Below are 18,805 nucleotides of genomic sequence, written 5' to 3'. Positions count from 1 at the left end.
CAATCATGTGCGACATAGAACGCATGTTCCATCAGTTCCATGTCAAGGCAGAAGACCAAGATTACCTCCGATTCCTTTGGTGGGATGATGGAAACCTAGACGACCGACCGTCCATCTATCGGATGAGGGTCCATCTGTTTGGGGCAGCTTCGTCACCGGGCTGTGCAAACTACGGACTCAAGCACATCGCGGCCGCAGGACGAGGAACCTTCAGTGACGACACTATAAGGTTTATCCAAAGGAATTTCTACGTTGATGACGGACTGGCTAGCGTAGCATCTGTCGACCAAGCCATCCAGCTGGTGAAAGAAGCAAGAGCGCTTTGCAGCACAGGCAACCTCCGGCTGCATAAGTTCATCTCTAACAGCAAGGCAGTCCTAGCCACAATCCCAGGGGAAGAGTGTGCCGAAGTTCCCAGCGACAAGGATATGGCACTAGGGGAGCTGCACCTGGAGAGAGTACTCGGGGTGCAGTGGTGCGTGGCGGCGGACGAGTTCCAGTTCCGGGTGACCGTCAAAGAGAATCCGAGTACCCGACGCGGAGTCCTGTCCACGGTCGCTTCGGTATACGATCCGCTGGGATTTGTGGCGCCCTTCATCCTGTGAGGCAAGCAGATCCTACAACAGATGTGCCGGGACAAGCTCAGTTGGGACGAACCGCTACCCGATGACCTACGACCACGGTGGGAGTGCTGGCTCCGAGACCACCACAAGCTGGCAGGGGCGAAGATTCCAAGATGCTACGTGCCATTAAGCTTCAAGGTTCAGCACTATGAACTGCACCACTTCGCCGATGCCAGTATGGACGGCTATGGAGTGTGCTCGTACCTTCGAGCAGTGAGTAATTCAAACGAAGCCCACTGTACCTTAGTAATGGGAAAATCAAGAGTCGCTCCCACTAAGGTCACAACCATACCCAGGCTCGAGTTGGCAGCAGCGGTGTTAGCCGTCCGCATCAGTGATATGCTCAAGAAGGAACTGGAAGTCGAGTGCCTACGAGAAGTATTTTGGACGGATTCCAGGGTTGTACTGGGGTACATCAATAACGAAGCCAGAAGGTTTCACGTGTTCGTAGCAAATCGCGTAGAACGAATCAAGCAAAGCACAGAGGCTACACAATGGAGGTACGTGGCGTCGGAAGACAATCCAGCCGACCATGCTTCAAGGGGGCTCGCAGCAGATCCACTGATAGCCTCTAACTGGGTCTCCGGCCCAGACTTTCTTTGGCAGGACGGGCTACCAGGCGGAGAAGGCAAGGTGGGAGAGATTGCAAGTGACGACCCGGAAGTTAGGAAGGCCCAAGTGCTCACCACAGGGGTGAAAGAAGTCTGGCCGCTGCTAGAGCGCATACCCAAGTTCTCAGACTGGTCCAGACTGGTGAAAGCTATCGCCAGACTCCAGCGCCACGTAAAGGAAAGGAAAGGGCTCCAGCCAAAGTCCTGTGAAGCCACCAGCCTAGAGGAAAGAAGAGAAGCGGAGCTAACCATAATCAAGATGGTGCAAGGAGCAACCTTTGCGCAAGACATACTGGCACTCCAGAGCCAACAGGAGAACCCATTCAAGGGCAGAGCCACTACGCTGCACCGGTTAGGGCCATTCCTGGACGACCACGGCGTCCTCAGAGTTGGCGGACGCCTAACGCACGCCGCCCTAGAACCACAGGTGAAGCATCCAGCTGTCCTGCCAAAGGACAGTTATGTGTCGGGCTTACTCGTCAAGCACTATCACGAGAGAGTGCACCATCAAGGACGAGGGATGACCATGAATGCACTTCGATCCAATGGTATATGGATACTAGGCGGCAGCAAAGCAGCATCATCCCATATCTACAAGTGCATTACGTGCAGGAAGTTCAGACGATGCACGGAACAGCAGAGAATGGCAGATCTCCCGGAGGAACGCATGGAAACTGCGCCGCCATTCACCTACTGCGGGATGGACTGTTTTGGACCATTCCACGTAAAGGAAGGCAGGAAAGAGCTAAAGCGTTACGGATTGTTACTTACATGCATGTGTTCCCGAGCCGTCCACATCGAAATGCTCGATGACTTGACCACGGATGCCTTCATTAATGCGCTGCGCGCTTTCATCGCCATTCGGGGAAACGTACGCCAGATAAGAAGCGATCAAGGCACAAACTTCGTTGGCGCACGAGGAGAGTTCGCTAGAGCACTGAAAGAAATGGATCCGGAAGAGTGCAAGGAACTTGGATGCGAGTTCATCCTGAACACCCCTGCGGCAAGTCATATGGGGGGTGCCTGGGAAAGACAAATCCGCACCATCCGAAGCGTCTTGATGGCCATTCTAGCGCAGTCAGCCACACAACTTGACTGCGCCTCTCTACGTACGTTCCTATATGAAGTCATGGCGGTGGTAAACAGCCGACCTCTGACCGTCGAGTGCCTCAATGATCCATCCAGCCCAGAGCCTCTGACACCAAACCACATCCTGACCATGAAGTCCACAATCCTCGCTCCGCCGCCCGGAAGGTTCGTCAAGGAAGATCTGTACCTCCGCAAAAGATGGCGGCGAGTGCAACTCTTAGCCAACCACTTCTGGACCAGATGGAAGAAGGAGTACCTCATGACACTCCAACCGAGACAGAAGTGGACCAAGGATCGGAGGAACGCAAGGGTCGACGACATCGTACTCCTACAGCATGAGTCCACACCACGCAACCAGTGGAGGATGGCTAAGGTTATCGAAGTGTGTCCAGGGATAGACGGGAGAGTGCGCCGCCTTAAGTTGCTTATCAGCGACCCCAAGCTAGATAAGAAAGGCAAGCGCATCTCCGCACCAGTCGTCCTGGAGAGGCCCATCCATAAGACGGTGACGCTGGTGGAAGCAGAATGACGCCTCTTGGGCCCTCTAGCTGTCTCTATATCATTCTATCTTTCTATCTTTTTCGCTTTTCCTCAGGCTGAGGTGATTCTTCCGGTGGAGGCCAAGGACCATAGTATTGTGTTGTTATTTGTAGTTATTGCGTTACGTTTAGGCATTATGGGGCAGTTATCGTACGAATCATATACACTGCTTATATATGCTTGGTGGGAGTGTAACTGCAGTGGTGATGTCATAATAGATCGCCCTGTGTGGGCGGTCCTTCGGCCTTATGATGTCATAATAGACCGCCACTAGTGTATAAATAGGGAGCGCCCGTAAGGTCAGTCCTTTCACTCCTCACCATCTTCAGACAAGCCACATCGACACCAAGCTCCATAACAGTCCTCTCATATTGCATGCAGTCAATAAGGTACGTTTGGGACCGTACTGCGCTTGTAGTTAAGTTCAGTGGGTTAACAACCACCCTTGTAACGACCGATAAATTGTATGTATGTTGTTATGGTTTGATCCGTGATTGATTGTATTTCATGTATGTTTTCACAGTTTTACGGTTCGGAATAAAGATGTTCTCTTCGAACGGAAATAAAGCCAATCAGTAAACATCAAAGACGAGTTGCTTCATCATTGCAAGAGGGACAGTTACAACATCACTATTATCACTATGATAAGTTGGCCACAACATGGTGTCCATACTACTACTGTACTGTATCTAACCTGGTGTCAAACTCTGGTAATAAATGGCTCTCTGGTGATTCATTACGATTCCATTGGAGCCGATCACAAAATACAAGAGGGACATGAATGGCTCAGATAACAGACGTGACAGGAGGGGGAGATAACAAATAGCAATGCAATTGTCAGTTACATGTTTAAGCGACCTTCCTGCAAACATTTTCAAAAGAATTCAAATAATAATTATATAATATATATATATATATATATATTATAGCTATAATGGTAACTTACTACACTGTGAATTTATCCAGAACTCTCTTGGCAGAGCCTGATGTGTGGCCAGCGATAGTAACCCCTCCCCTATATATCCACTCAAATAAAACCCACACATTGATTAGACCAGGGAGGGGCAACTGGCGGCCCGCGGGCCGCATGCGGCCCTCACCGACGTTCCATGCGGCCCCAGGCCAATATTAAAAAAAAAAATATATATAATATTTTTTTATTTTTTATTTTTTTTATTTTTTTTATTTTTTTATTTTTTTGTATTGTATTCGACTAAGAAGAGTTGGCAGTCGACTATGGCTCCTTTCGATCGATTAGTCGACTATTTGACTAATAGGGGTCAGCCCTAGTGTGGACATATGAAACGCTGTTGAAAGTGCCGTGCAGCAATATGGGGGTTTTGATAAACTGTCGGCTGTTGTTACCGATGGAGCACCGGCAATGAAAGGAAAACGCACAGGATTCGCCGGGCTTCTAAGGCAGAGTGGCGTTGAGTGTCCAATGCTGCACTGCATTATACATCAGGTAAGTTCGCTAACATAATTTCCATCTATTGTGGGTCACTAATAATGACCAATGCGAGTCGAGTGTAGTAAAATTATATGCGAGAGTCGTTAAAACGGTTTTCTTTTTTTTTATCTGATATAGGAGGCTCTCTGTGCCAAGAAGCTTGACTACAGCCATGTTATGGATTTGGTTACCAACGTTACCAATCTAATTCGTGGAGGCAACAGGTCACTAAACCATAGAAAGTTTGTCTCCTTTTTGGAAGAGATGGACACTGATTATGGCGACTTGCAGCTACACACAGAAATCCGATGGCTGAGCCGTCGGAAAGTACAGGAACGACATTGAAACACTGCAAATGCAATTCAATGATCGGTTTGAAGATTTCAACGGCATGCAGTCACGGATAGCGCTGTTTGCCGGCCCCCTCACCGCTACGGTGTCAGAGCAGCCCCCACCGTTGCAGCTTGAACTGTGCGAGCTACAGTCGGATCCTTTTTTTCAAGCAAAGAGAAATGAGGGGAATTTTGTTTTGGAAACTGCTACCTGAGCCCCGCTTCCCACTCCTCAGGGACTTTGCCCTCTCTATGGCCAGTATGTTTGGGAGCACATACATATGTGAGAGCAATTTCTCAAACATGAAGCACATCAAGTCAAAGGAGAGAAACAGGCTGTCGGATGAAACATTATTTCATCTGATGCAGATTGCATGCACAAACATTGAAGTTGACATTCCTGCTATTGTGCGCCAAAAAGAGAGACCACAAGTGTCTCATTAAAGACAGGGGGGGAGGAGATGATGAAGAGGTGTAGAGGGGGGGGGGAAGGAGATGATGAAGAGGTGTAGAGAGGGGGGGGGGGGGAGATGATGAAGAGGTGTAGAGAGGGGGGAAGAGATGATGAAGAGGTGTAGAGAGGGGGGGAGATGATGGAGAGGTGTAGAGAGGGGACCATTATTATTATTATTATTATTATTATTATTATTATTATTATTATTATTATTATTATTATTATTATTATTATTATATTATTATTATTATTATTATTATTATTATTATTATTATTATTATTATTATTATTATTATTATTATTATTATTATTATTATTATAACCATTATTGACCCACTGTGGGGCGAGGGTGAATGTCATGCCAGTTTGATAAAGGGTCAATGGGAGGCATGTAGTATTGCACTTTACTTTACTTGCACTTTACTTGTTTACTATAGTGTTCAGATAACACTAATAACACAAACACAAAGCAGCATTCCTGCTGCATTTCACTACAACAGTAAATCAAAAGTGCAATAATAAATGATTTTGTTAAATGTATACACTTTTATCCTGCTACTAAACAAAACATTCCTGAGTGCTTCATATCCATAACATGCATTTCAGTGTTATAATGTTTTGTTTAGTAGCAGGATAAAAGTTTATACATTTAACAAAATCATTTATTATTGCACTTTTGATTTACTGTTGTAGTGAAATGCAGCAGGAATGCTGCTTTGTGTTTGTTGAGCAGTGGGCTTTAAGTTCATACATTTATTTTATTAGAAGCCTTAATTATAATTGATCATTTTTGTATATATTTGGGGTTACACAGCAATACTTTTAAATTCAGCTGTTTATAAATTCATAAAGTTGAAATTGCATTACTAAATGCATTTGAAATGGAATAAAAACAAAGTTACAACAAATTATAATTGTTTATATACCTTGTGACTATTAGGGCTATTTGAGTGATGGGGTACTACTGGCGGGACTGCCGATAAACAATGCGGCCCCCCAGATTGATTGTGGACATTTTGTGGCCCTCACCATATACAAAGTTGCCCACCCCTGGATTAGACCAATACAGAACGGGGCTCTTTTGCCTAGAGGTCACTGTTTGAAGGCATTACAGATTCTATTTTTAATGTCAGAACGCTCAAAACACCTTCAACCTTTAGAGATGCTCCAATATTTACCTACATTTCTATGATAAGGGAAGAAATTGGCCACATTCAGTCAAAACCTCTACATCTCTCATTGGGGGTGAATGGAACCTGTGCTGCTCTAATCTCCTAACCCCATGTGACACACTGCAGGAAGTGAGCATAAATTGGTTAGTCTCCCGCTTTGAAAGGTCTCTGGACTCACCCAATTCTAACAGCTTCTTGGTGTAGTCCAGGGCCCGCTCTAGCTCCCCCTGCTGGTAGATGGAGTAGCTTAGGTAGTCCAGTACGGTCACCTTGTCTATGTTAGATTCTTCTCCCTCGTCAAGCTGTCTGAGGGCCTGAGTCATCCACAGCTCGGTGTGATAGTAGTCCACGTCTGAGTAGGCGATCTTCCCCAGCTCGTAACAGTCCTCCACGGTCATAGGGCTCTTGTATGTCACCCCTAGAGTAGAGGGTGCAGGGGGGAGCATGGGGATCACTCAGGCAGAAACATGATCAATGAGCAGAGCAGAGCAGAGCAGAGCAGAGCAGAACAGAACAGAACAGAGCAGAGCAGAACAGAGCAGAACAGAACAGAACAGAGCAGAGCAGAACAGAACAGAACAGAGCAGAACAGAGCAGAACAGAGCGGAACAGAACAGAGCAGAGCAGAACAGAGCAGAACAGAACAGAGCAGAGCAGAACAGAACAGAGCAGAACAGAGCAGAACAGAACAGAACAGAGCAGAACAGAGCAGAACAGAACAGAGCAGAACAGAGCAGAACAGAACAGAGCAGAACAGAGCAGAACAGAACAGAGCAGAACAGAGCAGAACAGAGCAGAACAGAACAGAGCAGAGCAGAACAGAGCAGAACAGAACAGAGCAGAGCAGAACAGAGCAGAGCAGAACAGAACAGAGCAGAACAGAGCAGAACAGAGCAGAACAGAACAGAACAGAGCAGAGCAGAACAGAGCAGAACAGAACAGAACAGAGCAGAGCAGAACAGAACAGAACAGAGCAGAACAGAGCAGAACAGAGCGGAACAGAACAGAGCAGAGCAGAACAGAGCAGAACAGAACAGAGCAGAGCAGAACAGAACAGAGCAGAACAGAGCAGAACAGAACAGAACAGAGCAGAACAGAGCAGAACAGAACAGAGCAGAACAGAGCAGAACAGAACAGAGCAGAACAGAGCAGAACAGAACAGAGCAGAACAGAGCAGAACAGAGCAGAACAGAACAGAGCAGAGCAGAACAGAGCAGAACAGAACAGAGCAGAGCAGAACAGAGCAGAGCAGAACAGAACAGAACAGAACAGAACAGAGCAGAACAGAGCAGAACAGAACAGAACAGAACAGAATAGAATAGAACAGAACAGAACAGAACAGAACAGAATAGAACAGAGCAGAACAGAACAGAACAGAACAGAACAGAACAGAGCAGAACAGAACAGAGCAGAGCAGAACAGAACAGAACAGAACAGAACAGAGCAGAGCAGAACAGAGCAGAGCAGAAGAGAACAGAGCAGAACAGAACAGAACAGAACAGAACAGAGCAGAGCAGAGCAGAGCAGAGCAGAGCAGAACAGAACAGAACAGAACAGAACAGAGCAGAGCAGAGCAGAGCAGAACAGAACAGAACAGAGCAGAGCAGAGCAGAACAGAACAGAACAGAACAGAGCAGAGCAGAGCAGAGCAAAACAGAACAGAACAGAACAGAACAGAACAGAACAGAGCAGAGCAGAACAGAACAGAACAGAACAGAACAGAACAGAACAGAGCAGAGCAGAGCAGAACAGAACAGAACAGAACAGAGCAGAGCAGAACAGAACAGAACAGAACAGAACAGAACAGAACATAACATTTGGAGGTACAGGGAAATCGGCTGTGTTATCCGACACAACACCCTTTTTAATGTAAATACCACAGTCAACAGTGAACCTGCCTCTTCCTTACCAGGCAGGTCTCCAATAGAGATGGTGTTGGTGTCCAGCCTGTAGGTGTCCTGCAGACGGAGCAGAGCCTTGGCTGCCCCCGTCTGGTCCTCGTCTGTAGGGAAGTGTTGTCTCTGGATGGTCAGGTTGGAAATAAAACCTGGGAGAGAGCAATGGGGCAGAATAGGACAGGTTAATAAAAAAGGTGATAAGAGAATAATTAACAGCAATTGGTATGAACTAAACGTATAACCTGACGGCAGGTCGTCTCTAATGCTGAATAATAATTAAGCAAGCAACCGTCAGTTCAGTTCAGTTATAAAATCAAAGACATGTAAAGCTATGTAACCATGTTTTTATAGACTGTCAGACCTGGTTCAATGATGGAATTGTTTCCATAACATAGAGCATTTGTTTCTATGATCTTATGAAATGAAAAGCGTTTTCCTCTATTTTACCTCTTATATCTGCACCTAGTTCTCATCTATTTATCACTACCAAAAAATTCACAATTTTCTCTTTTTTTTTCTTCATCTAAAGACATCTTTCTTTTTCTGGAAAATGTACCTAACCTGTGAGTCACTCTGCACTTGAGTCAAGTCAGATATATTTGTAGCCTAACATCTAATTACATCATGTCTCAGTGGACTTCACAGGCCCGCAATGGAACAACACCGTCTGGCTTAAACCCCCAAAGAAGATGAGGAAAAACTCCCACAGGAAAGAGGAAAAAAAGGGAGGAAACCTTAGATGGGTATTCCGTTGAGAGATTCACCCACAAGGATGGCCAGACATGCAGGTGTTGAAGTGGGCAACAATTTGGTAAAGAAATGCAATGAGGGAATAATAATAATAATAATAATAATAATAATAATAATAATAATAATAATAATAATAATAATAATAATAATAATAATAATAATAATAATAATAATAATAATAATAATAACCAATACAAGGGAAAGCATAAAAAATAAAACAGGTAAGCAGGGACAACAGGTCATAACAGCATCCATAGAAATGGCATCATCGACGTCCGACAGGTCGCTCGCTACCCAGGGTGATTATAAGGCATAACGACGAACACGACTCTGTGAGACGGCACAGGACGCGCATAGACGTCCATAGAGATAGCAGTTGGGGACGAACACCAAAAAAAAATTCAAATACATTCGATTTTTAACCGCACTCTCCAATGCGCAGGTACTTTAGGAGGTCAATCAAACGTCAGTCAAATGGACCTTCCTCCCCCGAAGGTCTGTTAGGTTTTGGAAATACGTCAAATCACAAGCTGGTAATGCCATGAATGCCATTTCCATGGGTCTTTAGGTGTGGTTTGCACATTAGGGTAAATTCTGATTCTCAGTAAGGGATCAATCAAATTAGCCAAAGGTATGGGTCGGGTATCGCTTGTTTTGGCATTAGTCGAAGACTTTTTTGTCGATTAGTCATACATTTTTTCATGCTGATTGACTTATTTCCAACCATCCTTCAGGATTGTATGTTGTATGTTTTTGATTTTTGATCCACTTTTTCTCCCATTTTTCAATTTTTCTCCCATCCCAATTTTCATATCGTCCAATTCAACCCTCCCCTATCTTTGAACGTTGTTTCTTGCCTCCCACAAGCCGGCTGCAATGTGGACTAAGTCATACATTGCACGAGTCCCCTCCGATACTCGAGGTAACAGCCGTTGCATCTTTTTCACCTGCGCGGCTCGATCTTTCAGTGTCAGGGGTCTGGGCTTTGGAGGGGCCCCGCCCCCGTCGCTTCTTGATTCTACTGCGCAGGCGCACCAACCGACCTGTAGGAGTCGCTGTCCACAACGCCCGATCCCCACCCTTCAGTTTCCCTCCCCGTAATACGGCCAATGTGTATTACTGTGGACGACCAGCTAAACTGAAAGCAATGTGGAGAGCGGGGCTCGAACAGGAGGCATCCTGTTCGAGCCTAGTCTCCAGCATTCGTTGCGAGCGCCTTGCCCACTGCGCCACGTAGCCGCCCATGGGAGGCTCAATTTTATAGATATAGAATAACTAATCTATTAGTCGACAAAATCTATGACTGTTATTCGACTAAGAATGCCTTTAGTCAAGAGCAGCAGCTCTGGAGCAGAGTATGAGGTTATACATGGCTCTCTATGTGCCGGTATATCCACATCCTTACCCTCAGTGGTGACTTTGAGCACCAGGCTCTCCAGGTCCCCCCACTCTGTGTTCAGCCTCTTCATCAGCTTGAAGGCATTGACCGGGTGCCCCAGGAAGCCCTCGGGGTCCTGCGTGGCCGTGGTTGTGAGTACGTCCAACTTATCCGCCCACCTGACGGGGAGGAAAGGTTTGCAAAAGTTAGAGCACTGAATGTGAATCTGTTGATCTGCATTAGGTGTAGGAATGTAAGTGTGCATGAATATGTGTGGGTGTGTGTGACTGCATGTGTGTGTGTGTGTGTGCGTGTGTGCGTGCGTGCGTGCGTGCGTGCGTGCGTGCGTGCGTGTGTGTGTGTGCGTGCACGTTTGTGTGTATGTGTGTGCTTTAGTGTATGTCTGTTTTAAACCATCTCTGAGGATATTCATACTGTATATTGTTACATGAATAAAAAAGAAATGTGCAGCAGTATTAAAAAAAGTTAAACAAAATACATCATGATGAATGAAATAGCACCACGACAATTGTGTACCTCAAACAAGTTCAAGTTCCTTTTATTGCCACACGGCCAGGCCGGTGGAATTCATGCACGGTGCAGGTGGTAGCTGCGACAATACACCACATAAAAGACACACAACGGAACAGTACAGTACAGAAATACACCACCTAAAAAAGTACACGACGGAACAGTACAGTACGAAAAAATCAAAACATCAGGTGCAACGTAACAAAAAAACAGAGAAACATAACAAGCATGGGGTGAAGATTAGGAGGAGTTGAGCAGCTGTATGGCCTTGGGGAAGAAACTGTGGTTGAACCTCACAGTTCGACTGCCCAGTGACCTGAACCTCCTACCAGAGGGGAGGCGTTGGAAGAGGTGGTGAGCTGGGTGCAGAGGGTCACTGATGATTTTGTTTGCGCGTGTGATGGTATGGTGTTTGTGTATGGAGTCCAGAGTGGGACGTTTGCAGTTGATCATTTTGGATGCCCTTTTTATGACCCTATCCAGTCTATGTATGTAGTGTGTGTTTGGGTGTGTTGCCGTACCATACAGTGATGGATAAAGACAGAATGTTTTGTATTATGGCTGTGTGGAATTGGACCATTAAATTCTTCCTGACCTTGTATTTCCTGAGTTGTCTGAGGTGAAATAGTCTCTGATTAGCTGTTTTGAGGAGATGGGTGGTGTGCTGGTCCCAGCTCAGTTTATTGTGGATGTGTGTTCCTAGGAATTTGAATGTGTCTGTGGCAGAAATGGGTTGGTTGTTAATGAGCATGGGTGTTTTAGTGGGTATGTTTTTCCTGAAGTCAATGATTAATTCAACTGTCTTGCTTTCATTAAGTATGAGATTATGTTCACTGCACCACGTTAATGTCTTCTCCACCTCTGACGAAGAACCATATAAGTCTGTTTAAAGTTTTCAGAGGAACAATGTTTTCAAACGTTGTTATCTAAAGATGGTAAATTAGAATGTCGTGTTCACTCATAGTTAAAGACAGTCAAGGTTGAGTAGTCAAATACCATTATACTATCAAAACGAATGATATGATATTTGGGTCATATCGCCCCCGTCTCTACTCACTGTTTGACCTGCTGTAGTTTGCTCTCCTCTGCCCTGATGTAGTCCTTTAGAGAGGTGACCAGGTCCTTTTCTGTGTACAGCAGATCAGTCATGTGGCCTGAAGGACACACCGCATCAACAACATGAGTCATGTTAAGCTTGTAGTAGAAGATCGTTATGATGGCAGTAGTTCCGAGTTCAAGTCCAAGTTTCTTTTATTTGTCATATGTATGTTAACACAAGGTCAGCGGTACAATGAAATGTGTTGGACCATAGAACAGGTCAGCTCAGCAGTAGATGCACTAGAGCACTAGTCATATAAAGGTAGAATAAAGTAAGATAGGAACACAAGTAAAAGATATAACACTATACAGAGTGTATACAACAGTATTGCACATTGGGTATGTAGCAGTCCAGGTTCAATAGCAGCAGTCATAGTTGATTTGTATGTAAACAGTGCCGACAGCAGGTAAGCAGATATGCAAAGTGAAATATCTTAGGTTAATGAGTTGAGAAGCCTGATGGCCTGGTGGTAAAAGCTGTCCTTGAGTCTAGTGGTATGTGCAGCCCTGCTCCTGTATCGTCTGCCAGACCGTTAACAGGGAGGAGTCAGGACAGTCTGTGTGCTGGGTAGCTGTGGTCCTTGATGATGCTGTGTGCCTTCTAGAACAGTTCCCCTACCAGGCTGTGATGGTATAGATACACACTCGCACATCTAAACAGCTAGCATAGCCAGTGTAGCGAATTTCCCCATGGGGATCAATAAAGGAATATCTTATCTTATCTTAGCTACCAGTCTTTCAATAGTTATCAATAGCTATAATTTCCCGGTCTGTTGGCATCAGTGACAGCCAAAACGTGCTATGTAAAACATGGCGTGGAAAAGATCAAGACAAGCTAACAAAAAAAACACTAAATAACAGATGTTTTATCCCACTGACAATCTAAAAAATGTGTGGTTTGGATGGGAATTGATAAGAGCTATTCCCACAGCTCTGTGTGAATTCAGGTAAGAGAGTACAAAAGGGTGAGTGAGTTTGAGGGGGAGAATGAAAGCCATAATACGTACACCTCAACTTGAGAATCAAGCCGACCAGGGGTGAAACAGAGTAGAGAGAGACTAGGTGGAGAGATGGAAGGGAGGTCTTACCTATGGAGGTGTAGAAGTCACTGTAGGCCGAGAGAGACTGGAGGAGACAGTTCAGCAACAGCAAGCAGCAGGAACACTGAAGCTCCATTCTGGACATGATGAAGAGGAAGATGGAGAGAGGCATGAGGGGGAAAGGGAGGGGGAGAGAGAGAGGGGAGATAGAGAGATGTGAGGGAGAGAGAGAGAGAGAGAGAGAGAGAGAGAGAGAGAGAGAGAGAGAGAGAGAGAGAGAGAGAGAGAGAGAGAGAGAGAGATAATTATCAATAAATCGTTAAGTGGTCTCAGCCTTAATTTATATAATAATAATAATAATAATAATAATAATAATAATAATAATAATAATAATAATAATAATAATAATAATAATAATAATAATAATAATAATAATAATAATAATAATAATAATAATAATAATAATAATAATAATAATAATAATAATAATAATAATAATTTGATGTTTATTTATGACAACATGCTTCACACAAAACATATAAAATATTTAAAACAGGTCATGAAATAACAAAGGTCATAAGCCAAAAATGGGCCATAAATCAAAACAAATAAATAAATAACATAAAATAACCAGATCATAAATTCCAAATCAGATCATACGTCAAGAGCATATACGGTAGGTTTAAAAACAAGCATCACAGAAAAGCACGTTATAGGCTGGGACGACCACATTGCTGCAGAAGACAACAGAGAGAGAGTGACAAGCTAGCTGAATGGAAACAGGCAGGAACTAATCCCTTATTCCCTTTTAGCTTTTCTAGCCTCACCCACCCACCACACAGGGTAGAAATAACCTCTTGCCTGTCTGAGCTTGTCTGGCTCTGGAGAATGCTAGAGCTGGCAAAATTTTTTGACCACCGGTGGCATTAAGCTGCCCATATGACCAGTGCAAGGGGGGGAGAGAGGGAGAGAGAGAGAGAGAGAGAGAGAGAGAGAGAGAGAGAGAGAGAGAGAGAGAGAGAGAGAGAGAGAGAGAGAGAGAGAGAGAGAGAGAGAGAGAGAGAGAGAGAGAGAGAGAGAGAGAGAGAGAGAGAGAGAGAGAGAGAGAGAGAGAGAGAGAGAGAGAGAGAGAGAGAGAGAGAGGGGAGTAATGCACACATTCAGAGATGGCTGGCAGCAGGGGCCCTGTTTGGATAGACATGGCTGCCCTCATTGCCCCGGGGTGAAGGATAGGGGCAGGAAGGGGGAGGGTTGGGGGTCAGAGGGAGACAATACCTCTGATCCACAAACACGCAGCTTCACTAGTCCAGAGGCTTCAAAACTCACAGTTACTCACAGGCATAACCAACTAAATGAATCAGAATGGGCCATGGCTGATACGACAAATACTAACATAATGGATTACTGATATATTTCCTTGTCCATTTAGTTTGACAATATTGATTTAACAATATATGTATATTTCAATAACTCCATTGTTGATATTGACAAAGACAATGCTTCAAGGTAGGGCTGAGCCCAAACGTTCAAATGTTCGGACCTTCGTTCATTACGTTGCCATTCGAATACTAAATAAACATTTGCATTTTTTATTTTTTATTAAAACAAATTAAAAAACATTTTAATATATCTTTTTTGTGTGTCTATTCATTCTGTTCAAACCAATGGGTTTTTTCTTCACAGTTGCAGATAAAGATTAGGCTACACTAATATTATAGTATTAAAACTGATGAGTTATATTCATTAAAGTTGATTTAATAAGAAGAAAAAAGACTCATTTAATCAGATGAATCACTTTATTCAAATTGAGGATTTAGTTTGAGGATATTTATTGAAAGAAAAATAATAATATTAATAATGTTTTGAATCTTTTTTTTATTTTTATTTTAAAAATGTTTACTCATTCAGCGCCAGTCACGAGTAAAGTCGGGTTAACTCGCCAACCGTTCAGCGCCAATCATGAGTATAGTCGGGTTTTAATCGTTATTTATTTTATTAGCTATATTCATACATTTTTCATCCATCCAGCCTGATGTTATCATTGGGAATGGGTCTGAGCTCGCAAAAGGGCAAATACCGCCGCCTACGCCTTCTAGCCGGTATTGCACTCTATGAGAAATGGTGTGTTTCTTTTCTGGGCCGATCTGAGCCGTGCAGGCGGGGTTTAAATACTCCGGCAGAACTAGCGTTTACAACGTTACATCTGCGATGCCGGGCAATGTGGGACGGACCTCCACGAGCAGTATTTGGAATGGCGATCAGATTGGAAATCAATTGGATTCTTTCTTTTGCATTACATCAGAGACCAGGTAAGGACTCTATATAAAATCTTGCGTTGATCTGATATTTCTTTCTACCGCGATCAAAGCTGTCTGTGTGTGTGTGTGTGGCTGTTTACCGTTGGGTGCAGGAGGTGGAGGGCCATTTCATGTATGCACGAAGAAGGATAATAATGATAATCTAGCGTTGATTTCAGGAAGATTCGATAATCAGGCGAAAAATTACAGCGTGTTTAGTGTATTCCACTAAAGGGCTATTATCGCGTCTTTTCCTGGGATTACTAAGGCTACGTTTAGACGGAGAGAGTCTGAACAGAAACCGCAAAAGTCGTCTTGCGGTCTCACTTTTAATTTTAAAGACTAGTGTTTTGGGATGGAATTCTCCGTGCAGACGAGGCTGTAACAACTCGAGACAACGGAGCCCCGCTGTCACACGATTGGCGCATATGTCACATGACGTGCTGTGAAGACCCGCCCTACTCTGCCTCTGATTCGCAGACTGTGGGTGGGGAATGTGATTGGACCAAAGCAGAGTCACTCACAGACAGCGGGTCCAGTCATAATAGTTGTGATAGATAGATTCTTGTGTATTTAAAAGTACTGCCAATGTAGCCTTCAGGTGATCGCCATGGATAGAATCCGACATGCTTTGTTTACGCTTCTAGGCTACTGGCGCATGCCTGTGATGTAAGCAGTACGCGCGACGAGAGCCTGGACAACCCTTTCGTAGAGCTGCCGCGATTACCGCATTACCGCGGTATCGCTGTTACATCACGGCCACCGCAGAGTAGGCTGAATACCGCGTCACCGCTGTTTTTTATAATAATAATAATAAATTACCCTCCTCTCGTTGGGCTTGCGGCTCTGCAGATATACCCTACTCCTCTATCGAGATTCCAAGCGACCCTATTGGGTACCAGAAAAGTCACGTGAAACATTGCAGACCACTGATTGGTCAGAAGAGAGACGCGTCACACGTTGTAGCGTCATGCAGTGTGTTACCACCAATCGGCAAGCGCGTATTAGGTTTTTACTTCCTGAATGTCAGCACATCACAACACGGCTAATAACGTTAGCTTTAACTCTCCGCCGGAGTGGACTATCATCGCTCCTCAGGAGTACTAAACGAGACATAATGATTTTACTGTCTGCAACGAATGTTATAATAAAAGCCCTTCGTTCTATACACTTGTCTGATTGAAAACTTTATTAACAGACCGCAGAATGGGACAACTCAGCACGCTCTGAGCAAAGAAAGGAACTGAGATATGAATAGAGTATTGCTTGCCTTGGTCCGGTAAATACGCTGATGTTATTGAACGTATAACTATATAATGTTAATGCCACAAAACGAATGCCTTTATTATAAAGTAGTAACTTTATAGTAATAATAATAAGAAAGGGTCGGGGGGGTTAGGGGTAACCACCCCTGCCCGCGACACCGAGTGAACGGCGCACGACCAGAGGGGAAACCTCGAATCCGTGTTTCACTAATGCGTGCTTGCCGAATCCCAAACAATATTCATGCTGCAAAGTAATCCTCTAAAGATAGACATTTAGACTAGAGGCAGGCTATATGCTATAAAGAGTAGACTACTACTAAAAAAAAAAATGCATTCAAACTTTTTTTTTTGTGTGCGTGCGGTAATACCGCGGCGGTAGGAAATATTTTGCAAATGTGTGCGGTAAGGAAAAAATCAATACCGCGGCAGCTCTACCCTTTCGTCATCGTTTTATGCGGTTTGACAGTTTAGATGAGAGCGCAAAGGTTTATCGTTTCTAGGAATTCCACCCTGGAAGGTGGTCTCACTTTTTTACGGTTTCACCCCATAAAAACGCTGTTTCCGTATAAACGAAAGGCACATCCGAAAAAATATTTTTGCGGATTCACCTGCTAGCGTTTCCGTCTAAACAGGGCCTAAGAATCACCAAAACTATACTCATATTCAAAACGGTATAAAACGGAAATGTACGGATGAAAAAACAATCTGTTTTGTGCATGTTGACTGGAAGCAACTCACTGACAATCGACGGGTGTATTAGACCCATAGCTATAATATAAGATATATTTTAAGCACTCGCAAATCTCGCAGTCTCCCCATTGATAAAGCAATGGCGTTCTAGCGCCCCCTGGCTCATTAAGCGATGGTGCTGAATGAGTTAAAAACGAAGGTTCGAACGTCCGTTCGAAAAACCCTGACGAATCCGAAAAACAGGCTTCGGGGACAGCTCTACTTCAAGGACAAGCAGGCCTTCTATTCTATTTTAGAAAATCAACAACCTCATCCTAAACGTAAAAAAAAACGAAAGAGATGATCATAGACTTCGGCAAGACCAGCACGCCCCCCCTCCCTCTCTACATCGATGGCACAGCTGTAGAGGTGACTCCCAGTATCAAATATCTTGGGGTGCACATTTCCAACACCCTCACGTGGCGCGACAACACCCTGAGCCTTGTCAAAAAAGCTCATCAACGCCTGTACTTCCTGTCCTGAGGAAACTGAAAGCGGCGGGGGCTTGACACCAACATCCTCAGCAACCTCTTGCATCACAGCATGGTACGGCAGCTGCACAGCGGCAGAGAAGCAGGCACTACAGAGGGTTCTAAGGTCTGCACAGAGGACCATCGGATGCAGCTTACCAGACATCTCTGATACCTACAACAACCGATGCACTGACAGAGCAGTCCGCATCATGCGTGACCCCACCCACCCTGCCCACGGACTGTTTACCCCCCTCCCTTCAGGCAGGAGGCTGCGCAGCATCCGGGCAAGAACCACCAGGCTGAAGAATATAGCTTCTTCCCGGATGCTGTGAGACTACTGAACAGTTCATCTCAGCTCATCACTGCCATGCCTCTGCACACTGCACTGTGGCACCTTATAGCACCTATCTCTTTTAATCAGTGAATCACTGGATCTATTGGTCTTATTGAATTAAACCAGTTTTACTGAATTAGACTAGTTTTTATTGAATGATTAGTTTCTACTGGATTTTTATTGAATCAGTTTGTATGTCTGTCATGAGGATCAGTATTTTATTTTATTTATTTATTTAGTATATGTCTAGCATCAAATGGCTGTAACTGAGACCTGAGTACTGTATCTCGTGTTTCCATGTCAATGGAAAAATGACAATAAACGTAACGTGACTTTTGACTTTGATTGCAATTTTTTTTATTAAACAGACCGACTTGCCTTACAGCAGCTGCTGGTGGTGGCTAACAGAACCTGGTGCTGCTCCACTAGCAGTGAGTGTCAGACACACGGCAGACCACGAAGGCAAGCTGGTAGTATTACAAGCCAAGTAATGACCAAATAAGCAATAATGAAATCACCTACAAATACAAAATAATCATGAGCAAAACTCATTTTGATGTGAAAGCTCAAAGCGAGTTCATAGCTCGCTGGCGATGAAGCAGCTCAGGATTTGGTCCCTCGTCGTGGCATCTGGTTTCTAGCTTCGGGAGGGAGGGAGTTATTCTAAATAATGTTTATGAATACTGACTGAACTGTCTGAGGCTACAGCCGTGTCAGCTCTGGAATATATCCATATGCTAC

The 18,805-nt window shown here is 44.4% G+C and overlaps 1 protein-coding gene across 1 annotated transcript in view; it reads right to left on the bottom strand.

Annotated features, from left to right (window-relative positions):
• The window catches only part of p4ha1b (prolyl 4-hydroxylase, alpha polypeptide I b), a 55,493-nt gene that overhangs the window by 21,967 nt on the left and 14,721 nt on the right, over positions 1-18,805 (bottom strand). The window contains exons 2-6 of the mRNA XM_084322090.1: positions 13,015-13,103; positions 11,886-11,982; positions 10,325-10,476; positions 8,181-8,318; positions 6,450-6,689 (exon numbers count right to left, since the gene is read on the bottom strand). Of these exons, the coding sequence (XP_084178216.1) occupies positions 6,450-6,689; positions 8,181-8,318; positions 10,325-10,476; positions 11,886-11,982; positions 13,015-13,103 (716 nt within the window). The remainder of the gene's footprint in view (positions 1-6,449; positions 6,690-8,180; positions 8,319-10,324; positions 10,477-11,885; positions 11,983-13,014; positions 13,104-18,805) is intronic.

Source organism: Notolepis coatsorum, assembly GCF_963971535.1.
Source record: "Notolepis coatsorum genome assembly, chromosome: 9".
Classification (NCBI taxonomy): Eukaryota; Metazoa; Chordata; class Actinopteri; order Aulopiformes; family Paralepididae; genus Notolepis; species Notolepis coatsorum.
This window is presented reverse-complemented; position numbering and strand designations above follow the sequence as displayed.